Source organism: Mercenaria mercenaria, chromosome 7 (assembly GCF_021730395.1).
Source record: "Mercenaria mercenaria strain notata chromosome 7, MADL_Memer_1, whole genome shotgun sequence".
NCBI classification, from domain to species: Eukaryota; Metazoa; Mollusca; class Bivalvia; order Venerida; family Veneridae; genus Mercenaria; species Mercenaria mercenaria.
The window spans coordinates 45701843-45729825 of NC_069367.1; the positions used below are offsets into that span (position 1 = coordinate 45701843).

Sequence of the window (27983 nt, forward strand, 5' to 3'; positions counted from 1 at the left end):
TTCGAATTCACTAATTTCAGTAATTTGCATATAACAATAATAATTCAGGACAACCATGGAATACAATACATATATTAACTATACAGTGGAGTGGCTAAAAGATTTTAGTTACAGCCAACTGAGATGGTTCGTTAAAATTTCAGCTTTGGGTAAATCAAAAAGACTTTTTATAGTTTGATTTCGAGTAGATATTATCCTTTGGGTTGATAAGTCACTCAATAAACAACAACAACAAGACCAATGTGCGAATATTATTAAAGATTTCAGGTATATTCGAATCAATAGGGTATATGCAATGCACCTTGAACAAATAACTCTTTGATCATTATATGGTCTGTCCAGATTTTATATGATATAATTTTGAATTCAAGAAAATTAAAAAAGTGGAAGTATCATAAATCGGGTAGAATAAATTCGGACATAACTAACCATCTTTCATATTAAACGGGTGTGGAAATCCCAATATTTTTCACTTGTCCACGGACAAATGAGACTGAAAAATCTACTTGTCCGTAGTCAAAACTTACTTGCCCGGATTTTCAACATTTAAGCATGCAAATAATTCTTTATTTTGGACAATAATCTACAAGTATTAACAAAAGCAAACATAATAAAGTGTAATACTGTAGCTGTTTCAAAAATTAAGCTTTAGACACATTAGCTTGTGTTTGTCCGCGAGGCCGTCGAACATTTAACAGAAATACCTGGAAGACTGCCCATCATGCCATGCGAAATCATGTGAGAAAGCATGAAACTTTCTGACTGTTACAGTTAGAAAACATGAAACTTCCTGACTCGTACTAGCGAGCTCTTTGTACTTTGACTGTTGACTTCCATTTTTGTTGGCAGACGAGGTTGTAACAACGAATTTGTCCAAAACTTTGTGATAATTGTTTACGTTTCCGGTTTCTATTCGCCGAGTTATCGTGTGAAAAAATCACGCGAGATCGTGACAGGGAACCAATCAAAACGCAAAGAAAGAGATACTAAATTTAGACGCAGTATGGTTTTCCCAAAACTGGACAAATCGAGAGGCCCCCGGCGGGTGAAACATCCGTTTTGTACATCAAATTCTTTTATTAACTCTATAAACTTGAAGCACTGTTCAGCATTTCTAAATTATTGTTTCCTTTTTTCCATTTCAAAATAGAAAATTTGTGCTTGTCCGTGGACAAACGGAATGCGAAAACTCACTTGTCCGCCGTCAAAAAGTCCCGAGTCGGACAAGTCGGACATAGGAATTCCACACCCCTGTATTAAAGACATTTTTTAGCTTGTCTGATTTCTGAAAAAAAAATCTATGAAGTATCACAGTATATAAACGAACTGAACCCCAACCGGATCTTGCGAGCGGATTTCAGTGTTAGCCATTTTGCGTCGAGACAGTTGAGTTAAAAATTCGTGTTCATGAGGATACTGTTGAAAGGTAAGTAAGTCAATCTGTATATAAATTGTAGCCAACAAACTTTATTGTTGACCTATCAGGGCTCTCGCGAGTGGGCGACTTGAGCGAAATAGGCGCTCTAGAACTTCAAACTTCGCTCTAAACTAACCTCAAAGCGAAATGCAAGTCGCCCGATTTTCTTTGATTTCCGAAATCGCTAATTACTGTTACTCGGACTGTTGACAGTTTGCACGGTGTCATAATGAGTGTCGAATACACAAACACACGCCGGTAGCATAATTTAAGCTCCGCCTACCTCAGGTACTTGCGAGATTTTCCCGAGAAGTGTGATAGCGAATTAAATTATCCGATACATCAGAGTCTATTATGTTAAGCCAATCAGTGCCGCGTTTACGTCTTTGACACTTCGCGTAAATTGTCAACATGTTCGAGTGCAAAAAAAAAAACACAACACAATGTTTTATTAAAGAAACTGCTGATTAACCATGCGATTAATTGGAATATGGTACACAACTATTTGATAAAAGAACAACATATAATGTATTAACTACGTTAAATTGACTTCCATCGATGAATTTATTTGAATATGTATTTCTAGTTTACACATTTTACTTTCAGTTTTATAATTCGAGCGAGATACTGACATGCCTCGGTGATTGACTCGGTGCAAAGAGCTATAAATATAAATACACTTCTACTTCTTTGCTCGGTGTTAATAATAAACACTTCATACATGATATAACCAAAATTGGGCGGGTTACATTTACAGCATCGGCTTGAATTTTGAAAGCGACTTTTTTCAGAATTTTGTAAGGAAACGATTACCACTATATGGGAAATGATCTAACTAAGAAAATGAATGGTCACATCAATGTTTTTTATCAAGAAACAAGAAAATTACAGCCACCTTTCGAATCACTCAACATCATTGCGGTAGAAAAAGTCTTCCCACTTCTCCCAAAAGTCTCCCCACTTCTCCCTAAATCAGCTTGAGGGAGAAGTGACTTCTCCCAAAAATTTGGACCTAGCTAGACCCCTGCCTATGATACCCAACATTATCATTTTTAGCATTAAGACAATAAAATTCATGAAACTCGCCGCAGGCTAGAACGAAATCGGCACTACATACGAAAGAAAATTGGGATTTATCAAGTTTAGATTGGTTGAACACGGAGTTTTGAGTTTGTACCGCAGCAATTAATTAATTACAAAAGGTATTATGGTTATTTGTTATATGACGGAACGATTTTGAACATAAAAACAAGATTTAAAGACAGGGTGTAAAATAGGCATACTGTACGTTTCTTGCCGGTGATTATGAACCTCACTTGCGAGTTTACGTGATCTATCTGTACCATGTCTTGGGAGTATTTTCAAAGATGCTTTACGTTTCTCGGGGGAAGAAATTTATTATTTAAAGCATTTTTTGTTTATTTTCAGGCAAAATGTAAGAATTCAGCTGCATTAACTGCGGACAACAAACTTTGGCGAAATCATTTCTCACAATTTGGAAACCCATGAAGTAAACAATCTAAAGATCAGAATTTCAAAATTCAACTTAAAAAGAAAGGAAACTATTACATACTCAAAAGGCTTCAAAGATATTGCCAAACAATTTAAAACACTCTAAAAGGACTTTAATTCCAAATGATGACACAAAAACAGTGAGGGTTTCAAAGCTAGAAGACGTTTCTCCCATTAGAAAGCTCCAAAACCAAAAACACCAGAGAAAGATGTTCACAAATTGCTGGAAGAATCTGAGGATATTGAGAGTTCAAGTGAAGATGAAGATACTATGCAGCTTGCTTTCCAGAATATGACTTTGCTAGAATCCACATCTTCAACGCAAACAGACCCTTGCTTTGTCCTGAGCACAGACCTATGCGAAGAATCTGATATGTTCACCATTGAAAATATTATTCAACAGATCCCTGATGTTTTAGGCTACCTTAAATCAGAAAATCAGATGGAAATGTACATAAAATTTACAACATTACTCACGGTACGGAAGATTCCTTCATCGACCAGAAGATTCTGTCATTACTTTCGCTGTGCCATCACTGACTTGTCTAGAAAAATATCTCGTTTGGCTGAAAAACTGAAACAAAGTCGTCCGAACAAAGCCTGCAGTAGTCTTTAATATATGAACTTGCAAGCGATCCTCGGATAAATATTTTATAACTGCAAAAAGCGGGGTAATTCAGTAAATATACCTGACAAAGTTATGTGTCTTAATGGGGTCACACATTAAACCGGAATCCACCTAAAAACCGGAATACACCCGAATACACTTTCTATAACCGGAATACACCTGTATTTTCTTAATTAAAGGTATTTTGAAGGTTTTTTGATATAATTCAATCATATATATCATAAATAATCAACATATCAAAGGAAAATACAATACGTTCACGCAAAACGATTTTATAAGAGATTGAAATTCGGCGACTGCGCGGGAAATTACCATAACCGAAATACACCCGTATTTCTTCAACAAATGCTATTTTTGAAGTGGTTTATGACTGAATTCAAAAATATATATCATAAATAATTAATTTTCAAAATGAAATTAAAATACTTTTGCGCATTACGTTTTGTACATGATTGAAAATCGGCGAAGGCACTGGAAATTTGCGTATTCGTAAATGAATTTCCATGCCCTAAAATTTTTAGGGTTTATGATAGAAATCAATCATATCTAAAATAAATAATTAATTTACAAAAATATACATGTACAAAGATGCATTTAAATCTGCAACGACATCGTATTGCTTTATTTAAAACCCCATTTCTATTTACGTTCACGAGGTCACGTACACTAACAGAAATCTGTTGCCAAAAATCGTTTTACTCCATTTATTTAAATTGCTGCCGCTTTTTCATTAATTAAGATTTTTTTATTCTGTTCTTTGTACTTTCTGGTCAAAAGTCTGAATTTTATGGCCATAGTATGTATCATTTATTTACTTTTAGAAAGAAATAAATAATTAAGATCGCGCTGTTTGAAGTTTTACAAATAATTATGTGAAAATTCGACCGTTTTTATAGAATTTTCCCTACATTACTGTCGATATCTTATTAAAATCGTTATAGAATTCAAACTGTATTACTTCTTAAGCGGTGTTGAAAACTAGAAGCGATAATATTAAAAAATGAATACAATACGCGCGTTTTTTTTTTTTTTGTACGTGTTGATTAACAAAAGTAACGTCGAGCGATGTAAATTAGATATTGCGATAGGTCGCACGTGCTCGTCAAATGGAAAATTACCGGCATGATGTTTTGTATCTTTACGATTCCCGGGTAAATTCCAGTCAATCCAAATAATAAGTTTGTTGACGTTTTTCACGATGTAATTTCTGAATTTTGGTGAAGTTACGACATAAAAACACTTTTCCTAAATTTCCGGAGTGGACTGGAATTAATAAAACTGATTTTAACAAAATAAGGAATTCTGTAAATGAAACACTGAAAAAGTATTTAAAGGAAGACTATGTTGATACAGGAAAACTTACAAATATACTGATTAATTGATATAATCAATAGGTGTGATAATTCAGTCAAACTCTTATCAGGACTAATCAGAGGCACGTGTTTGTTACACTGCATATATTCAAAGGATCTTAATTGTGCTTTGGAAATAAGCGCAGTAAACGTTTTTATATTTATATATTAAACATAATATAATTCTTTTGAAAACTGATTTTTTGTAATTTATTTTCTTCTTAAATTATCAAATTAAACATGAAGAAATAATTCAATTAGATCCATTAATAAACATACGGCCGGTTCTTTCCGATCAGCGCGGTTTATGCACTGACATGTGTTTTGTGCATAATTCATTTAAAAATTGAATATTGATATTTTTTCTTAATTAATTTTTTTTATTTGTTAAATGAAATGCAAAATATGAAGAAATAATTAAATAATTTCCAATTATAAACATGTGACATGTCCTTTCCGATCATGTTAAAAATAAAATATTAAAACATTGTTATGTCCTTTCCGATCAGCGCGGTTTATGCCACTCATATTTTGTCTATAATTCATTTAAAAATCAAAAATTGCTATTTTATCATTCATAGTTTATTTTCTTTTTTATTTGTTAAATGAAATATGAAGAAACAATTAAATAAGTTTCAATAATAAACATGTGACAGGCCCTTTCTGATCATGTTAAGCCCTTTCCGATCCGCGCGGTTTATGTCGGGACCCGTATTTTGTTTATGATTCATTTAAAATCGAATATTGATATTTTTTGTCTTAAATTATTTTCTTATTATTTGAAGAAACAATTAAATAAATTTTAATAATCAACATTGCGGTATCTAGTCATATCGGCGTAAGCGTAAAACATTTCCGTAATATCGTAAAGTTATAATCTCGTATACAGAATTAACTTTTAATAAACTTCTCTCAAATATTCATTCCTATTTAATCTGATTGAACATGGTTCTACAACTTACAAAAAATGATAAAAAGTGTTTATTTAAGAGAATACTATTTATTTTTTAAAAAAGGACGAGTGTATTTATGTTATGGAAACTTCCCGTGCGCTCGCCAAATCCAAATATCGTATAAAATCGTTTTGCGTTAAAGTATTTTATTTTCCTATTTTCCTTTTGTAAACTTATTATTTATATTATACACGAATGATTTCTGCAAGAAACCCTACAAAAATACCATTTATTAATAAAATACTGGTGTATTTCGGTTATGGAAATTTCCCGCGCGGTCGCCGAACTTCATTCTCGTATAAAATCATTTTGCATAAACGTATTTTATTTTCCTTTCGTATGTTAATTATTTATGATATATATGATTGAATTATATCAAAAACCCTTCAAAAATACCTTTAACTTAAAAAATACAGGTGTATTCCGGTTATGGAAAGTGTATTCCGGTGTATTCCAGTTTTTAGGTGGATTCCGGTATAATGTGTGACCGTCTTAATGGTATGACACTGCCCTTCGATCGTTTCAACGAATTACCTTCAACAGTACTGAAGACATGAAGTGGCACGCAAAACTTTAACCAGCTTTTCTATGTTGAAAGGGGATCAGTCAATCAAATGCTGGAGTTATGGTCCTTGGTGGCAAGATACTGTTGACCCTGAAGACATGTGCGTAGTTTCTACCAAATACCTTCAGTTTTCTTGGAGAGATAAAGTTACATGCAAAACATTAAGCAAAGCATTACGGTGGTGTCAACACCAACGATGATGCATGAACACGTGAGTAGAATAGCTTAGACTATTCATTGAATCGTCGAGCTAAAGTACAAAAGAACAATTGTTGCAAACGCAGAGGAGACATGTTACTAGTAGTTATTATATCGTATCAAGATATAATTTCTCTTTCCATAATTAATTATCAGCTTCATGTAAATATTTTTGCTTCCAGGTAGTATGTGTTTAGGCAGTAACCAGTCATTCTATGTGCAGCTAAATGCTTAACATTACTTATAGTACGTATAGTACCCGAAAACAACTTTAGATGCGCCATATAATTGTTATGGACACAGGAACTTCACATTCGGTACGATAAAAGACAAAAGGTGGATATAAAGGCAATGGAAATCCCCCTACGTGACTCGCAAGATATGGTTCAGTGAACTCACAAGTGAGGTACAGATCATTAGATTGATATTTGCAAGACGGGTTCAGTATTCAAACAGTCACCTTGTTTACTTTCCATAATTTTCTACAAAACAAACATGGCCTGGTAGGTATATGTCGCCGGTTTGGTGAAGGAAATACATTAAACAATACCTTAAACACGAGTATTGGCATAGATAAACGATTTTATGCATAAAATTCCTTGTGTAATCGGCGAGTGTTGAAATAAACGTAACACGTTGAGAAGAGTACAGCGTTTTATCGGCAATTATAGGACGAAAGCTGGTAAAGACTGAATTTATCCGGAAGGATAAAGTATTTCTTGATATGATACAATCGTTAACATACCACCTCAGCATCATTGCAACACGTTGTTTATAATTATTTAGATAGTCCCACCTATTTTCGTCAATTGGATCCTGAAATCTGCTCGCAAGATCCGGTTGGGGTTCAGTTCGTTTATATACTGTGAGTATTGTCGTCACTTGAGGCCATTCCAGATTGATTTGTCGTTCATCAATGGTTTCATTCCCGAGAAAAAGAAAAAAATTCACCCACCCGCACGATACTGATGATAAACCCGAACAGAAAATGAGGTTTTTTACATGTAACTTCTTTATTTCTGCAAATTGTAATCAATGGTAGGTATCAAAATAAAGCTTAACATTTGCTGGAAACTTTACATAATTCAAATTTATTTTCAGTTAAGAAACTCACACGAAGTGAGGCTGCCCTGAAAGGGGTTTTTAAAATGTGGACTGTATGAACGTTGACTGATGATAAATTCGAACACTTTGACATTTACAAAATTTTCTTCATACTATTATACCGAAACCTTCCCAAAAAAACTGCAATAGTCATTCCTGATCTAGTAATGAAAAGTTACCAAATGTCAGGCCTTTAGGTTTCAACAGTGAGCATGCGCAAAAAACACCCTCTTCCCCAGTAATTTTGGATAAATATTTTTTATAGAAATAAATGTTAGTCATTTATTTATACAGAATATTTACCATTTTTGTTTTTGTTTACACCAGTTGGTGTTGTAAGTGGAAACTATTAGATGGTGGGTTCAATTTTATAAATAACAGATTGCAATTGAAAATTTCCCAGGTGGTCGCGACTTTATCATCTGTCCAGGTTTATCATCAGTACCAGTATAACAAATATCCGAAATTTTTTTTTTCTGATTATGCGGTCCGGAATGATAATGGTAAAACAGGTTTTATCGCAGTTTTAATGCGTCAAGATGATATTGATCAGATTTCATGCGTCCATTATACATAGCTGATGACCCAAACTCAAAAAGTCAGAATTATGGTGTTGTTCATCATTTGTTTTAAATCTCGAGTGTCTATGCTAGTGCCACACACTGCCTTCGATGTGCCGGTAGGTGATGAAGTAGGCACGTTCTATGATTGTTCAATACATAAAATTTGAAAAGAATGAAGCCTGACTTGTAAGTTGTAAGACTAGCAACCACACCTGATAAGCACTATAGACGGCTTATCAGCTGGAATTTTACCAGTATCAGATGGTCACCTTAAATAACTGGTCATAAAATCATTACTAATCAAGATTATGTCTTACAACATACACCAATAAAAAACATAATTAATTCTCTTTCCAGTGATGTAAATTCAGAGCTCCAGATAAGCTTTTGGTGCAAATGGGTATTTACCCATCACTTTTTGTCTGAATTGGGTATTCGAAATTTGAATAGGGTAAAAATAATATCATTACCCAGCCTTTTCAGAAGTAATTGGGTATTTGCTAAAACCAGTTGGGTATTTTACCAGTCTCGCACTAACAATTGAGTATTTTTTTTTTACAGTATACATGGTATATATCATTGAACAGGATTGACTAAGTAGCTAAGTACTTTAATGGCGCCCTTCAATGTTTAATACAAAAATGTATTTAAAATTGTAATGAATGTTCCATACTGTTGTTTTCTTTTTCACTTTTAATGAAGTCGGAGATCAGTTCATCCACAATATCCCAAACGATGTGGTCACCACAATGTGCATTCTCCCAAAAGATATCATCCAGTATTGGTGACACTACATCGTCACAAACAGATAACTGTCATTGTTGAACAGCAAAATATCCCACTAATTAGTTTGTGCTGCAACAATGTTTATTCTTCAACTGTTACATTTTATCAGCGTAAAACTGTTTACAAAGTATCCAAATAACACCGATCAGCCGACTGAATGGTCCTGTGATTTTTCTGATAAATTGCAACCTGTTCTGCGGTAACGTATAACCAGTCAGTCAAGTCTAGCGTTAAAGTCTCGTACCCGTTCTAGTAATAAAGAAAATGCGATACGCAAGCTATTTTTTATGAATTGGGTATTAGGAATTTTACTTGCGTTTCATTACGCCCACTGTATGAATTCAATTGGGTTTTCTGCAATTTTAATTGCGTAAATACGCAAATACGCAGCTTATCTGGAGCTCTGTAAATTTCTTATCGGGCACTTGCGTCAGTAAAACCACATGGCTTCTTAATCAGAAGATGTTAACAAGTTTATTGCATCTCATTGCGTCTTACTAAGACGTGCACGAGTGACAAGAATGCCATTAAAAATATTTGGATTAAACATAGAACTATTGTTCAGATATAAAGTTTTCAAACCATTTGTTATCAGTTGTTCAGTTCAGTATGTTAGATTTAGAGCCAAAACCGATTGCTATCTTAAAAAAAAAGTTTGTCCACAGATCCTGACTGATCCGTTACATTATCTCGGCCCAAATCTTTTTGAAAGTAGATAATATATAACTTCTTTAGTACAGCAGTTAGATATTCTATCAAAATGCATTTAGTCAATTTAAATATTGTTTAGCTTTTCAAGTAAGTAGTGTAAATAAGAATAATTTTTAACAAAATCTGTCCTTTTATAACCCCAATTTTCCCTGTTTGTATATTAATTGGCTGTGAATTGATTCAAAGAAAGAAACTGCAAAGAACAGACCTCCCCAACTCTAAATTTCTATGTCAATCAAATCACAATAAATAACACTTTTAAGGGGTGGGGGAGGGGATGTTGGGATCATTCTTTGTCCATCTGTTACCATTTTTGACTGAAATGAACATCTACTAAAAAAACAAGCTGGCCTTATCTGTTAAGAAATTATTCCAATGGGATTTGAGCAATGTCAAAGCACTTGTATTGCCCAACTCTGTTTGGTCTCACTGCAAGTGGTTTATTACTTTCCCCTCACCTCGATGGGTTGGAGTGTCACTACTAAGGGGTACAAAGTTGCTCATGTGTTGAAGCCACCTAACTGGGTTTCAGAAGATATGTTAGTCCACTCAGGAGCCTGTTTTGTCTTAAATATTCCTCATTCTCTGCCGTTAAATAGGCACGCCTTCAGATTGATGTAGAAAAATCGAAATTGAAAATTATAGACACTCATCCCTTAGTAATTATAAATACAAAATAAAAAAGTGATTCAGTGAATTTTGGCAAGAATTCATTTGCAAAATCATTCATGTAGTCTTTAAAACATATAGAAAGGCTATCTACTGTGATTGTCACATTGTTAATAATTGATTTTTATGTTATTAGTCCCCTACTGGTTGAAAACCAGTTTTGGGGACTATAGGAATGCTCTTTTCCGTCATTCCGTCATTCTGTCATTCCGTCATTCCATCCGTCGGCAATTTCGTGTCCGGTCCATAACTCTGTCATCCATGAAGGGATTTTAATATAACTTGGCACAAATGTTCCCCATGATGAGACGACGTGTCATGCGCAAAACCCGGACCCCTAGCTCAAAGGTCAAGGTCACAATAGGAGGTCAAAGGTCAACAGGGCTTTTTTCCTGTCCGGTCCACAACTCTCCCATCCTTGAAGGGATTTTAGTATTACTTGGCACAAATGTTCCCCATGATGAGATGATGTGTCATGCGCAAATCCCGGACCCCTAGCTCAAAGGTCAAGGTCACAATTGGAGGTCAAAGGTCAACAGGGCTTTTTTCCTGTCCGGTCCATAACTCTCCCATCCATGAAGAGATTTTAATATTACTTGGCACAAATGTTCCCCATGAGGGGACGACGTGTGGTGCGCAAAACCTGGACCCCTAGCTTAAAGGTCAAGGTCACAATTGGAGGTCAAAGGTCAACAAGGCTTTTTTCCTGTCTGGTCCATAACTCTCCCATCTATGAAGGGATTTTAATATTACTTGGCACAAATGTACCTCATAATAAGACGATGTGTCTTGCACAACTTTCAGACCCCTAGCTCAAAGGTCAAGGTCACACTTAGCAGTCAGATGTTAACATAGCATGAACAGGGTCTGTTTCGTGTCCGGTCCATAACTCTGACATTCATTAAGGGATTTTAATATCACTTAGCACAAGTGTTCCCCATGATGAGACGACATGTCTTGCGCAAATCCCGGACCCCTAGCTCAAAGGTCAAGGTCACAGTTGGGGGTCAAAGGTCAACAGAGTTTTTTTCCTGTCCCATCCATAACTCTGCCATCCATGAAGGGATTTTAATATTACTTGGCACAAATGTTTCCCATGATGAGACGACGTGTCGTGCGCAACACCCAGTACCCTAGCTTAAAGGTCAAGGTCACACTTTGAGATCAAAGGTCAAGAGGATTTTTTTCCTGTCCGGTCTATTACTTTGTCATGCAAAGCAGGATTTAGATATCAGTTGGCACAAATATTCCCCTGGATGAGACAACATGTCATGCGCAAGAACCAGGTCCCTAGGTCTAAGGTCAAGGTCATATTTAGAGGTCAAAGGTCAAATTCAAGAATGACTTTGTACGGAACATTTCTTCTTCATGCATGGAGGGATTTTGATGTAACTTGGACCAAATGTTCACCACCATGAGGCACCCTTGTTTTTAGAATTACGTCCCTTTGTTTTACTATAAATAGATTTTATTGTAACTTTTTTATTACTGGCAGTAGAGAAAAATCGAGACCACTTTTCTGTGGTACAGCATGCATGTTACATCCAATTTTTAGGTGTATTTTGACCTATCTCTACCTGGTAAAGAGTTTCTTGTGGACTTATATTTTTTTTTTTTTTTTTTTTTTTTTTTAAAGATTAATTTCCCTTTGTTGTTACTATAAATAACTTACATGATAACATTTTTATAATCGGCCAAAAAAATTCAATATGAAAACAACTGTGGGTTTTTATATATGCACATTTTAATCCAAGTGTGTTGTTATAATGTTATAACATATTGTATATGTAGTACAATATTGTTTATACATCATTGACAGATATCAGTTCATTATGTTATACTGCAGTAGAAAAAATTAGGTGCCTTCCAGTAGGGGACTTTGTATTGCATGGCAATACTTCATTCACTTGTTTCTAAAGAAATGTTAACTTCATGTACAATGATAACTGCCTTCTCAAGGGTCCAAGCTAGAAAAAAAACAAAACACCCGCTCGCTCCATGTAAAACCTACCCGCCTCTGAAAAAATCAAAATTGAGAGAAATAAAATCAAATCAAAATTTCGCTCGCTCGCTCCTATTTTTTTTGAAAATTTTCCGAAGGACTATTAATCAATTTGGTATGGTCTGATCGTTGATGTCAGTGACAGCATTGGTTAAAATTTTTGTTTAGGTCCACAGTTTCTCATTGTACTGTAAAAGCTTTGAAACTTTGCACACTTCTTTACCATAAAGATCAGAGTACAACCTGTTGTAATATGTGCACTGGTCAGTGGTACTGGGATAAGTGGAATTTTGGCAGAAAAAATTCATGACAACTGCAACTGCATAAAAATACCAGTTTCCTCTGAAATTACATCTTGATTTTCACACAAAAATTGACGACATTATATTGTCCTGTTTCAACAGATAAATTCTCTCGGTCATACCGTTATAAAATACTAAGATTTATCAAAGTTTTGTATTTTTTGCTCCACTTTTTTGATGCTGTGGATGCAGCCATGTTAAACAGCTGTGCCTAACTGTAAAATGTTAAATCCATTTTCATTGGATAATTGAAAAGAAATTCTAATGTTTGATTTTCGGCATACTTCTGTTTTATCCGTTATGCTTCAGTAAGTTCATATTTTTGACATTTCTAGGTAAACATAAATTTCTCACATACCATATTTCCCTTCGGAAACCTTCATTTGTATCTGTGTAGATTCGTACCCACTATCGACTCTGAGAAAACATAATCAATAATTGGAATCAGTTTGGTTTTTCTTGTACCTGCTAATCGGCCCATCACTAACTGAAAGTAGCTGGTGACACTGTTGTGAACGTAAACAATCGGTAGAGGGCACTCATCAAAAGATTATTGCGAGACTTGTAAATAGAGCAATACAATGGGGTGGCAGTAGAACTTCAAAGCTGCTACATAACGGGTCCAAAATAATCATTTGTTTCGGGTAACATCACCGTGAGAAACTGAAAATGTCTAGTTGTGTGGGCTCCTAAAAAATTTGAACTCCGTTAAAATTGTTAGAGAAACGTTAAAACACGATCTTTTTATCTAGTAGATGTATCAGTCTGTATTTCAGAGCTATATGTTGGGGAAAATGCATATATTTATGCTTAAAGTCATAAATTTCGACCGAGAACTTAATACGTATGCAAGACCAGATCTTTAAGTTTGTTTTTAATTTATTCCTTTAGTTATTGAAAACAGCAACACACGCTGTAACAGCATCCATGTAAAAGGAATTCCCCGCAACTGAAATTACGTAGCAGGTGTGCCTGTGGAAAATTACTGGTGTAATGATGGATTTTATTTCATTTTAGGGAGTAATTTCCAGTCAGTGCCTGAATAAAAATAAAAAGCCAATGAAAAACGGAATTTCCTTAAATTACGTGCTTGATTTACATAAGACGTAATGCTTGTCGGCGAATGTCTTTGAACTTAGCTGCCAAAACAAAAGGTGGAAGTACGCAGAGACTGTTTTTGGGTTATAATGGCAACCCGGGGTTATGAAAATATACTTTTCTTTTAATTTCTCTGAATATTTTAGTGTAAAGTCAAAAAATGAAGAAGATTAATTTTATTTTGTGTTAAAAGGGGCATCACTGAATACAATGTATATCGATTCACGAATGAAGTCGATTCGCGTATCGGTGTAAACGTGAATATTCAGTTCATATTGATATACCGGTATATTGATCCAGCCCTAGCCAAGACCCATATCTCTGATATGCATTTTGTCAGAACTATGGCCCTTTTTGTACTTAGAAAGTTTCAGTTTATTGGTTAATTTTTTGTTTAGGTCACCTTTTCTCAAAAACTGTAAGTGCTACAGCTTTGAAACTTTGCACACTTGTTTATCATCATTAGGGGACAATGTAGGTCAAGAACCATAACTATCACCACCATTTTGTCAGAACTATGGCTTTTTTTATACTTAGAAAATGTGAACTATAACTCTTTAATTACATATTGTCCAGCACTTGCAGACGAGCGAAGGCACCAGTAGGCGGTACTCTTGTTAACAGGTTTTCATTACAGGTTGATGAGGTTACGATGTAGGTCATAACTTTGGTAAAATTGGCACTTCTTGAATAGACTGATTAACGTATAATACTTGTCATTCTTAAATGACAAAAGGCTGATGCTATCAGCAAGACAGTAGTGTCTGTAATTTCCTTATCCACACGTAAATATCATGGCAATTAGTTTTGTTATCCCCCGATGAAGTCAGAGGGATATAGTTTTGGCGTTGTCCGTCTGTCCTGAGCCATATCTAGGAAGTGGTTGGGAATATTCAAATAAAACTTCATTTACTTGTTCACCACTATGAGGTTATGCGGCCCATCAAGTTTCAGTCAGATTGCCCAAGAGTTATGGCCCTTAGAAGTTTCTAGTGTTAACTATATAGGGTACTATAAATATGACAATTTCTGATATATTTGACCTAGAACTATGAAACTTAAATTGAATTTAGATCACCATAATGTGGTTGAGCACACACAATTTCGTCCGGATCACTTTACTAATTTCAGAGTTATTGCCCTTTAATTGTTTTAAAATCTACAGATTTGTACATAACAAACCAACCAATTGGAAGAATTTCATTAAACTTCTTTCATTCTTTTCCATGGACATTTATTATAAACATGTGAAGTTATGTACCCACACCTGGCCTTGGTCACACCCCCCCCCTCACCCCACCCGCACCATTTTTTTTTTTCATGTTTAATTTTCCATCAATAATTATAATCAACATGTGAAGTTTTGTACCCTCACCAAGTCACCTCCACCGCCCGCGTGCCCCACCACCCACCCCCACACACACGCACAAAAAAATATATATATAATTATATATATTTTTTTTCCTTTCCTTTTTTAAAAAATGTTCAAATCTTCAACATCCACACCAACCCCGCCGCCAGCCATGTTCAAGATATCTTACTGGATTGTGCTCTCTTAAGGACATCTGTTCTTTTAAGTTCAAATGTTCATGTTAAATCACAACACTTGGTACTCGAAGACAATATTTCGTTCCAGTTACACTTCAAGCTCACATTTCAAATAACTCCATTTAATTCGAAAAGCTAAGCTTATTACAATAAATATATTCCATTCAAAATAATTTCATTAGTCAGGATCAACATAACATACATTTATTATGTACACTTAAAGCATTCATTTTCTTTTAAATTGATTTTGACTAAATTAAATGAAATTATTTGCTTCCTAGTAACTTTTTGCCAGGTATATTTTTATGCCCCCAAAGGGAGGCATATAGTTTTTTAACCGTCTGTCGGTCTGTCCGCAATTTTCGTGTCCGGTCCATGTCTTTGTCATCCATGGATGGATTTTCAAATAACTTGGCATGAATGTGTACCACAGTAAGACGACGTGTCACGCGCAAGACCCAGGTCCGTAGCTCAAAGGTCAAGGTCACACTTAGACGTTAAAGGTCATTTTTCATGATAGTGCATTGATGGGCGTGTCCGGTCCATATCTTTGCCATCCATGGATGGATTTTCAAATAACATGGCATGAATGTGTACCACAGTAAGACGACATGTCGCGCGCAAGACCCAGGTCCGTAGCTCAAAGGTCAAGGTCACACTTAGACGTTAAAGGGCATATTTCATGATAGTGCATTGATGGGCGTGTCCAGTCCATATCTTTGTCATTCATGCATGGATTTTAAAATTATTGGGCATGAATATGTACCACAGTAAGACGACATGTCGCGCGCAAGACCCAGGTCCGTAGCTCAAATGTCAAGGTCACACTTAGACTTTAAAGGTCATATTTCATGATAGTGCAATGATGGGCATGTCCGGTCCATATCTTTGTCATTCATGCATGGATTTTAGAATAACTACGCATGAATGTGTGGCACAGTAAGACGACGTGTCGCGCGCAAGACCCAGGTCCGTAGGTCAAAGGTCAAGGAGGCACTTGGACTTTAAAGGTCATATTTCATGAAAGTGCATTGATGGGCGTGACCTGTCCATATGTTTGTCATTCATTCACAATCACTCTAACATCGGCCATAACTATTCATTCAAAGTGCCATCGGGGGCATGTGTCATCCTATGGAGACAGCTCTTGTTTTGCCATTCCTTACCACAAATGGTTTGAAACCCTTTAAGTGGAGGATACCAATTCTTCGAATTTGCTTTGTTATTTGCACAATGGTCTTGCTGATTACAGTGATTAGGAATATCATTTGCCCAGACCGACTGAAATTCAGCCTGGGCATGTGGTATTTGTAAGCAGAGAGCCCAGCTTGCAAGTGATTTTCTATGCCAGTCTTTCTTGTATTACCTGGAAACAGTTTATGAGCATGCACATCCGACCTATTTAAATGCCGCACTACTGTTGTAGGCAAATAGTGTATCTGTTTCACTCCATTTTGCTATTTACTCTCGTTTTCTCTTTTAAATCTTGTATGTTTCATCGATTTTTCATGCAACACAGGTGTCATAGCTGCGCTGGGGTGTTGTGTTTGTGAATCTTTTAACAATTTGGTAGTCATTGCCCTCTTTCTTTGCTGCCAAGATGTGGCAGTTTATCAAAGGCATATCAAAACAAAAGTTAAAACAAAGCAAACAGTCAAAGAAAAAAAGAAGTATTTTGTCAATTATGAAAAGGATAAATGGGAACATGTGGGTAGCAAATATCACTGGTTATCAGGTACTGAGAATGGGCTTATGCAGAGTTCTGTCTGTCTGTCTTTGTAAATTACTGCTTAACTCCCCTTTCGGGTATTATTAGCAGATGTGGAGTCGGTACAAGAGAAAAAATTTTAAAAAAGCATTGACAGTGAGATGTCAAAGTGAGAAAATGAGACTGAAAACAGTTAGAAGTGTTAGATATACAGACAAGAGTAGTAAAATCAGGTTTAAAATGCTGGTACTTTGCTACAACTAAGTGCATATACATGTTGGCATACTGCCTGCATGAAGGATTCAGGTGTAGGCAGAAATACCATTTCAGATGGGAGGTCGTTCCATAAGACTAGAGTACTTGGAAAAAAGGAAAATTTGTAATAATTGGAAACTGTATGGATTTGTCTATAGGCCAGGGGCTGTTTGTGACAAGTCCGTCTCCTTGGTCTCTCAAAATATGCTGGGACAGGAATAGCTACTAGTGAATGGACAATTTTGTAAAATATTATTAATTTTGCATCAGTATGTTTGTTCTCCAAAGATCTTAAACTAAGAGCATTTTGAATATTTGAGACACTGTCATATGTGGAATAGTTGTTGTATCCATCTGATTGCTCTTATTTGTACCATTTCTATCTTATTGATATTAAGTTTAGTGTATGGTGACCAGATTGAGTATTCTACCTGAGGCCTGACAAGAGTTTTATATGCTATTTCTTTAACCTTCTTGTTTTTAGTTTGGATGTTACATTTTATAAAACCAAGTGTTCTGTTTGCTGTAGTGCAGATTTTGTTAATATGAGTGTTAAAAGGAGAGGTTGTTTGTTAGATCTACACCAAGGTATTTTGCATTTGTTATGGTTTCAAGGATCCGGCCATGCAATATATAATCATGTTTTATGTTAAACGGTTTACGGATGATAACTCAAGAACGCTCCGGCCTAGGATCATGAAACTTTTTAGGTAGGTTGATCATGACCAGCAGATGACCCCTATTGATTTTGAGGTTAATGGGTCAAAGGTCAAGGTCACATTGACCAGGAACAGTTAAATGACTCAAGAAGGCTTGGGTCTAGGGTCGTGAAAGTTGATAGGGAGCTTGGTTATGACCTGTATTGATTTTTAGGTCAGTAGGTCAAAGTGCAAGGTTACAGTGACACATAACAGTGATACGGTTTCCTGATGATAACTCAAGAACGCTAGGGCCTAGGATAATGAAAGTTGATAGGAAGATTGGTAATAACCAGCAGATGATCCGTATTGATTTTGAGGTTTATAGGTTAAAGGTCAAGGTCACAGTGACCCGGAACAGTTAAACCGTTTCTGGACGATAACTTGAGAACGCTTGGGCCTAGGATCATGAAAAATGATAGGAAGATTGGTAATAACCAGCAGATGATCCGTATTGATTTTGAGGTTTATAGGTTAAAGGTCAAGGTCACAGTGACTTGGAACAGTTAAACCGTTTCTGGACGATAACTTGAGAACGCTTGGGCCTATGATCACGAAACTTAATAGGGAGGTTGATTATGACCAGCAGATGACCCCTATTGATATTGAGGTCAGTAGGTCAAAGGTCAAGGTCACATTGACACAGAACAGTAAAACATTTATTGCCAAATAACTAAGAGAATGCTTTGGTCAAAGATCACATTTGATACAAATGATGTACATGCACTTTAATTATTGTACTTGCTCCGGCGTCAGCGTCGGCATTGGTTAAAGTTTTTTATAAAGTCAAATATCTCTGTTACTATCAAAGCTATTGACTTGAAACTTAAAATACTTATTTACCATCAAAGTCTACACCAGGAGAAACAATCCCCATAACTCTAATTTGAATTTTGACAGAATTATGCCCCTTTTTAACTTAGAATTTTTGGTTAAAGTTTTTGATAAAGTCAAATATCTCTGTTACTATCAAAGCTATTGACTTGAAACTTAAAATACTTATTTACCATCAAAGTCTACACCAGGAGAAACAAAGCCCATAACTCTGATTTGAATTTTGACAGAATTATGCCCCTTTTTAACTTAGAATTTTTTGTAAAAATTTTTGATGAAGTCAAATATCTCTGTTACTATTAAAGCTTTTTACTTGAAACTCAACATAGTTATTTACTATCAAAGTCTACACCAGGAGACACAATTCCCATAACTCTGGTTTGAATTTTGACAAAGTTATGCCCCTTTTTAACTTAGAATTTTTGGTTAAAGTTTTTGATAAAGTCAAATATCTCTGTTACTATCAAAGCTTTTGACTTGAAACTTAAGATACTTGTCTACCATCAAAGTCTACACCATGAGAAACAATCCTCATAACTCTGATTTGAATTTTGACAGAATTATATCCCTTTTTAACTTAGAATTTTTTGTTAAAATTTTTGATAAAGTCAAATATCTCTGTTACTAGCTTTTTACTTGAAACTCAAAACAGTTATTTACTGTTAAAGTCTACACCAGGAGACACAATTCCCATAACTCTGATTTGAATTTTTACAGAGTTATGTTCCTTTTTAACTTGGATTTTTTTTACTGGCAAAGCTCTAATTCAGAGTCGAGCACTGAGAAAAGTTGAGTGCGCTGTCTTACGAACAGCTCTTGTTACTAGACACTTTTACAGATTTGTCTAAATAACCCGAATTCCTGGTCATGTAAAAAAGAAAAAAAGAAAAGTGCTCTACAAGAAAAATCACGACACTTTGAAATTCTCTTGATTTTTAAACATTCATTAATAATGCCATTCTTTTTGTTCTTTATTCATTTCAGGTATTCTGAATGAACCATGAGTAAATCAACTGATAAAGATTTGGATGATGAGGAGTTTACCATTGTTGTCGAAGGTAAATCTCTAACTTGCCAGAAAAGTTTGTTGAGAGAGAAAAGTGAATACTTCAGAGCCATGATGGACAGCTCCATGCTTGAGAGTCAGACAAACACAGTCACCCTGCTAAATCAAGAATTCAGTGTACTGTCAAGTTTGATACACTTTGTCAAAACTGGAGAGCTAAAGATAAGCTGTGGAGGTGGAAATATGAAAAATATTACAGAAGCTGCTGTAATGTTGCAGGCAAGTATTGAATCGATAAGGGATAGATATCAGTTTTTAACCTTTACCCTGCTAAATTTCTAAAATGGACTTGTCTATCATTCAATTTGGGCAGTACCATTTATTATTCGAAGAGGTGTTCACTGAACATTTACTAACTGAATAGCGAACAGTGCGGACCATGATCAGCCTGCATGGATGTGCAGGCTGGTCTTGGTCTGCACTGATCGCAAAGGCAGAACCACTTGCCATCAGCAAGTTAAAGGTTAATTCTGTTACAATTGAAACGTTATGTATTCATTTTAGTTTGACTATTTGAAGAATGAGAATGGCTGGTGATTGTGTCAGAGTTGCTTGCATCTTATCGTTACTAGTCAGATACATCAAATATCAAAGTAACTGTGGTCAAATATTGTAAAAGTGTTGGTTTTATGTGAAGCTTCTCAGTTTCACCATTTCTTCTCTTGTTTAGATGATTGTGTTTTCATATCACATAGGATTTGCTATTGTCTTTAATCTTTGTTTAAATGTGAAGAACAAAGGTGGTTTTCTGTTAATTTTCATTAATTCATTATGAAACAGATATTTTTTGTAATGTTTCATAAATGACTAAAGATAGATAAATTTTATTCAGGGAACATGTGACATCACAGAAATATGTTATAAATGTGTTTCAGATTCATATTGTGACCTAGTTTTGCAGGTGGAACTTCAAGAACAAGAGAGATAATCCCATAACAAAAATATTATTAAAAGAAATATCTTCAGTGATGTTCCCAAGTTGCTATGTGTTCCATTACTTTTATGATTTTGTTAACATTTTACTTCAGATTGAAAGTGCCATAGAGAGTTGTACAGCTTACTGGAAAAAGACACTGGATCATGAAACTTGCCTGAATCTCATGGCTTTCAGCAAGTTATTGAATCTTGAAAATTTGTTTAGCTGTGCTAAAAGACACTCTCTTTATTACTTTAGTCAAGTTAGACAAAGCATTGACTTTCTGCAGATGGAAGTTGAGGAACTTACTGAATATCTGTCTTGTCCAGACCTCAACTGTACCAGTGAAACTGAAATATTAGATGCAATAATGGCTTGGTATGCTCATGATAAGCCAGGCCGGAAATCACTTCTAAATAAGTTGATACCTTGTTTCCATGGTGAAGATGTGCAACAAGAAGAGTGGGAAGCTGTTCAAAATCATAAACTAATAAACGAATCAGAGGACTGGAAGACTTATATAAACAATATTAAAGAAAAGGGCAAGGAGATGAAACCAGAAGAAAAGGTTAGTTTAGATTACAGCTCAATTTTATCTCACAAAATAAGGTCTTTAAAGATACAGGTAAACCATAAAGAGTTAGTTTATACTAATTTATTTAACCTAAAGGTAAATTGTGAAGCAAGTTCTACAACTTACATTAATTACTCTCGACACCTCATTCCTGATGGAATCAATTGCCATGAGGGTATGAGAGAAAGAAGTCAGTGTCTGTTTAAATGCTGAATGCGAAGCAAGGTAGCTACTGGTACCATTTTTCACATCTTTGTTATGACGCAGCCGGGGAATGAACCCAAGACCTCCCGGTCTTATTTAATGGGCCTAGTTGATGAAGGTTCTAATCTGGAGTGGCGGAACAACTTACTGTAACATTTACTTCCTCAAACATTCAGTCAATTTGATACTCCTAGCACTAAACACTAGTTGTAGTATTAGTTGCGGCCAGTAATAGAACCTAGCTTGAGTATTGCAGTCCAGCTTGCTGCATTCTGTATCACTCACTTTGAGGATAATAATGTATGGCAAAGGATTTATCAGATTCTATGCAGAAGGTCTGCAGCTTGTAACATCTGTATGCATAATATATTTGAACTTTTTAATAAAATAAAAGCTCTTCAGCTGATTTACTCATTCTTAACTCATCAAAAAAATGAATTTGAAAAAAACATGTCTGCTCCCAATTTAGTTCAGTTACTTTAAGTTGGGGACACATTATAGATTTGCCTTTGTCTGTCCAACATAACAAATGTATTTGACCTAGTCATCCAACATTATAATAATGTTATCCAGCATGTTAAGTTGTGCAACTGGTGTTGCACTTTTAGATTTGACTCAGTAAGACTGGACTTACTGCCCTTGATCAAGTGCATGAAGGGCTCTAAAATGTTTGTCACTCATATCACAAAAAGGATTTAAGGAGTCATGAATGGGAATGCTACTCTGCATGTAAAATTGTTTACTTCCTCTTGATATTGTTTTATAGTATCCCTGCAGAGAAACTATGATCATAGAGTTACAGTGAGTGGGAGAACCTGTGTAATACGGACACAAATCTAGCATACCATTATTTTGATAGTGCACATGTAATGTCATGCTTTAAACTGTTTCATGAAGTTGCTTTTCAAATGAAGTTGCCTTGTAATTTCAGTTCCGAAATTTGCCAGTAATAATTCTGACTTTTGGTGGCTATATTGTGGAGAAGGGTTGTGAACAGCCAAGTACAGACATCTGTAAATTTGACGACAGTGAGAAAACCTTCAAACCTTTCCATAAACTGAAAGATATCTACCCCGAAGTTGGACCCAAGATGGGTTATCAAGTTACAGTTATTGGTAAGATGCTTTGTAATGGTTTGATTAATGAATTAAAAGAAATATTTACATACTTGTAGCACTGAAATTGCTTTATATTTAGTATGAAGACTAGCCCTTGGTTTTAGGGGGCAGTATTTACATTTATAAGTTAATACATTTGTATCAAGAAGTGCATTAAATTTTGAGTTTTGCACCAGAGATAGCATGCAGTAAGTTTTGCACCAGAAATAGTGTGCAGAAATAGTGTGTAGTAAGTTTTGCATCAGAGATCACATGCAATAAGATTTGCACCAGAAATAGTTTGCAATAATTTTTGCACCAGAAATAGTTTGCAATAATTTTTGCACCAGAAATAGTGTGCAGTAATTTTTGCACCAGAGATCGCGTGCAATAAGATTTGCACCAGAAATAGTGTGCAATAAATTTTGCACTGGAACAGAAATAGCGTGCAGTAAGATTTGCACCAGAGATAGTGTGCAATAAGTTTTGCACCGGGGATAGTGTGCAATAAGTTTTGCACCAGAGAAAGTGTGCGATAAAAGCTTTGCACCAGAGATAGTGTGCAATAAGATTTGCAGCAGAGGTAGTGTGCAATAAGTTTTGCACCGGAGATAGTGTTCAATAATTTTGCACCAGAGAAAGTGTGCAATAAGTTTTGCACCAGAGATAGTGTGCAATAAGTTTTGCACCAGAGACAGTGTGCTAATAATGAATTATATTTAATCTGTTGCCTGAGTAAAATTGAAAATACCTACAGAAACAAATTTGTAATGCAATGAAACTCATAAATATGACATACCTGAAATGAAATTTGTATGTCAATTTGATTATTAAAATTGTATCTTCAGAGATTTATTTTTGAACAGTCTAAAAGCTTGGTTTTGGTTGTTTATATTGTACAATTCTCCAAAGATGAGGTAAATAAGTCCTATGTAAATGTGATTTAATAGGTATAATCGATGAATGTTATTTTGTTGCACAGATTGCTTCATATTCTGGTTAAATTGAGTTTCAAGGCTGTTCAGATGGTGTTTAAATTTATATGTTTAATTTAATTACTTCTCTTGAATCATTCATTGTATAAATCTGTAGGGGATTCTGTAATTAATCTTTCCTGCAATGTGCAGTTATGTTATTACAAATGGCTGTAACCTGTTTCCTTAGGGATGTTTTCTTAATGTTAATGGGAAATTTCTCCTGCTGAAATTAAAACTTTTTCACAGCTTTTGGCTTGATGAATGCATTTATGAATCGAGGCAAGATCATAAGGCATTAACTACATCACTTTAAATTATATTGAATTGTTTATTCTATATTAACAGTTTAATCATCAGACAACATTTTCAGTACTTGAAGAGTGTTTCAAGGGTATGAGAACCATAATAATTATATTGTGCAATATTTAATTAATAGGAAAACCTGATGTAGATAACACTCAAGAGGTCCAATTTTCTCCCATATCTTTATGAAACTTTTTCAGAATATTTTTCTTTATAAAATATCGGATAATTTTAAAACTAGGTTACCTAAGGTCAAAAACTATGTCAGTAGGTTTTAGATAATAGAAACAAGAAATATCTTTAAAAAATCCCATTAGTCAATGCACACTTTAAGCTATGAAACATGCATGCACTCTTCACTTTTACATATGATCGGGTATTTTATTAAGTTAAGCAAAGCAAGATGTAGTTTTTATTTTAACAATTTCATGTTTTTATGTAGAACATATTTTACAGAACACATATTTTACATTATAATTATATTAATCATAATCTAGGAAACTTTGACAAAAAAATAAAACTAAAAAGGAGGGGCCGAAAAGCGGGGAGCGAAATGAAATCGTCAAGGGATACGAAATGACCAAGATGGGGATGAGTTGACTAGGGGATGAGTTGACTAGGGGACGAGTTGACTGTAAATCATTTATGGGAGATCACTCGGTATCAGAGTGGCAGAGTTGCAGGTTTGTAGCAGTTTCACTACCGAGGGGATTCAGGTTTATGACGTAAGCTATTTCCACAGGAATCTTGCAATGGATTATACTGTCTAACAATACAGCTCCGAGCACCTGCACACCCCTTAAGAAAATATCTATTCCATTTCAAAACCTGTGGAATTTTTCATCCACCAATCAAAATGTACAGTTTTAATCAGCTGTTAAATGACCTTCACCCCAGATATTTACAGGAAGTAGAAATGAAATCAATACCGGCCTGTGGGTGAAAAAAAATTTTTAACACTTCAGAGGCCACATTTTCTGTTTGAGCCTCTTAAAACTTTCTCAGGATGCTTTTCTCTATAAAATCTAGGTCAAGTTCAGAATATTATCCTGTAACATATAGAAAATATTAAGACTCCCATGCAAGATGTGGAGAACTGGGTAGTTCTAGTACGGTATCCAGGAACAATGGTAAGGTTAACTGCCTGTCATTACATAATAGAAATACTGTTGAAGACTGATGCGAACCCCCCCCCCCCCCCAAACCCCAAAAACAGAAGATGCGGGCTTTATCTTCTCTTTAAATGTTAATATCTTTATTAATCAAATTTTCCTTTTTGGAATTAAACAGTAAAAAAAAATCTCAAAAAAAGTGCTTAAGTCTTACTTACGATTTGAACAACGGGTGACAATATCTTTAGCCCGAGTCATATTTAAATGTGTAAATTGAATTATTATAGGTAAGGATGTATACCTTAGTGGTGGCCAATTGTCTATGACACGTTATTCAATGGTCATGGATGTATGGAAACTGGATGGCTTTGACCTTCAGTGGGAGAAGGTCACAAAACTTTCATCACCTCGGAGACACCATGGCGCCTGTGGATCACAGACAAGTTTGTTCATAATGGGAGGTTTTGGAAAGTACAGGGATATACTAGACACTGTGCAACAATATGATACTGTTGATGGTAATGAATATTGAATATGTGCTTGAATTATAAAACTAAAAGTAGGCCATTATAGATTTATTGCTAGATTATTGTCCAAGCCTTTCGTTAACTCTTATCATGCTGGACACGATTAGTTCTGCCTTTGCGACCAGTGTAGATCTTGAACAGCCTGAACATCCGTGCAGTCTGATCAAGATCTGCACTGATTGGCTTTCAGTAGGTATCTTTTTGGTAAGCACCGCCTTTTACAGTCAGTGGAACTGTCCAAATTGAAAGATGGACAAGTTCACTATAGAAATGTAGCAGGGTGATGGTTAAGGTGAGGAGAGAGCGTTTTATTTTTATTATACACCCATTTTGGAAAAGTGGGACGTATTATGTGATGGCACATGCATCTGTTTGTCTGTCAGTCCATCTGTCATAATTCATGTCTGAAGCATAACTTTATAACCATTAAAGACACCGCCTTTAAACTTGAAATATAGGTAGATGGTGATGAAACCATAGGCAGTGCACTTCAACCAGCTCTGTAGGTCACAAATTTAGCTTAAAGGTCAAAATTGGCCCTCATATTTCTTGTCCGAAGCATAACCATGCAAGGTATTGACTTCAAACTTGGCTTGTCTGTAGGTGGTGATGAGACAATGTGCAGAGCAGAGCACCTAACCTGGTCTGTAGGTTTAAGGTCAAGGTTACAAATTGAGCTCAAAGATCAAATTTATTTCATCATAATTAGTAGGGATGTAGGTAGATGGTGATGAGACGATTTGCAGAGTGAATGAACCAGGGTAGTAGGACAAAGGTCAAGGTCACGGCAAGGTCAAATCTGCCCATCATATTTCATGTCCTGAGCAAAACCATTAAAGGTTGTAAAATAGGCAGGTGGTGACGAGATGATGTGCTGACTGCAAAAATCTATATTACACTTAAATTGTTTTTCTTTATGCCTTAAGGGACGTATTCTGTTATGACGCCAGTGTGTGTCCGTCCGTCCATCTATCTGTCCATCAATCCATTAGCAGTTCATGTCCACTTTTTAACTTATGAACCTCTTGAAGGATTTCGAAGAAACTTGACACCAATGTTCACCACATCAAGACGACTTGCAGAGCGCATGTTTCGGATGGCTCGCTTTGAGTTCAAGGTCACACTTAGGGGTCAGACGTATTTTGCTCCGCATTGCAGTGTTCCTGTTTCATTTAGTTTCATGCCCTTTTGTATCCTGTATCTGCAACAATTTACAGCACTGCCATAACCGCCCCAGCCAACATCCTCGCCCACCCCACCAACATCCACTTGCACAACCCTCTACTAAAAATGTTCAAGCAAGTAGTGCAACTCAGGTAGGTGATCTAGGGCCATCATGGCCCCTCTTGTCATGATTTGTATTTGGGTATGCAGTTATAAAACTGTTTGGAGACAAGTGTCAAGTCTTACACATCTGATTGGCTGTATCTGAGCACAGTTAAAATTGACCAATGGTAAAATAGCATTCTTGTGTCTCCAAACTCAAGTTTAAAAGTCTTGGTGCCTGGAGGATTGCCCCTTTCAAAATCTGATTTACTTGATGGTAATACTTTCGTTTCAGATAAATGGACAGACCTTCCAAAGATGCCTCACACCTGGTTCACGCCACAAGCTGTATGTTGTGAAAACAAACTCTATGTTTATAAAACACACCTCATTTGCCTTGACTTGGTAACACTGGAATGGACCACAGTCCGAAGAACACCTTGCTCTGTAGACAACATGAACACCTTCATTCCTTACTACTTTAATAACTGTATATATGAATTCCCGTTTTTGGATCAAGAATTAGACTGGTTCTATGAATTTGAATTGGGGAAGCTTCAGTTACAGAAAACTAGTCTAGAAACTGGAAAATGGGAAGCAGTTCCATACAGTGATTCAATTCAATTTGGAAATAGGTCATTTGTTTGTAATGGAAAGTTTTATACTATAAATAGAGCAAGTAATGAGTTTATTTGTGGGTATATGCAAGACTTTAGTCTTTGTAAGGAGCTAGGTACACAGGGAAAGGCTGGACAGGATTGCTTTATTGTTGTTTTTCCTCATTATCCTGTTTATAAGATCAAGTCATAAAGATGATATGAATAAAACTGGTAAAACAGCTTAAGATTTGGGTTGCTTTAGTACATGTCAAGAGGCAAGACTTATTTATTATATAAAAGTTTCAGTTGATTTTCAGCTTAAGGTGAGCTGTTGTGATCACACTGTGTCCATCATCCTCTGTTGACTTGTCAGCAATTTGACTTAACACTCTAGATGTCACAATTTTTGCTTAATTTTGATGACACCTGGTTGGAATGT

The 27983-nt window shown here is 35.5% G+C and overlaps 1 protein-coding gene across 1 annotated transcript; it reads left to right on the forward strand.

The window, feature by feature from the left end:
• Positions 1-207: 207 nt before the first annotated feature.
• LOC128558579 (kelch-like protein 30) lies at positions 208-27782 on the forward strand. The gene is made up of 6 exons (XM_053548312.1): positions 208-267; positions 19888-20188; positions 20998-21453; positions 22595-22778; positions 25440-25670; positions 27241-27782. Exons 2-6 carry the CDS (start codon positions 19904-19906, stop codon positions 27753-27755), a joined length of 1671 nt encoding a protein of 556 aa, XP_053404287.1. The 5' UTR covers positions 208-267; positions 19888-19903; the 3' UTR covers positions 27756-27782.
• Positions 27783-27983: the final 201 nt, after the last annotated feature.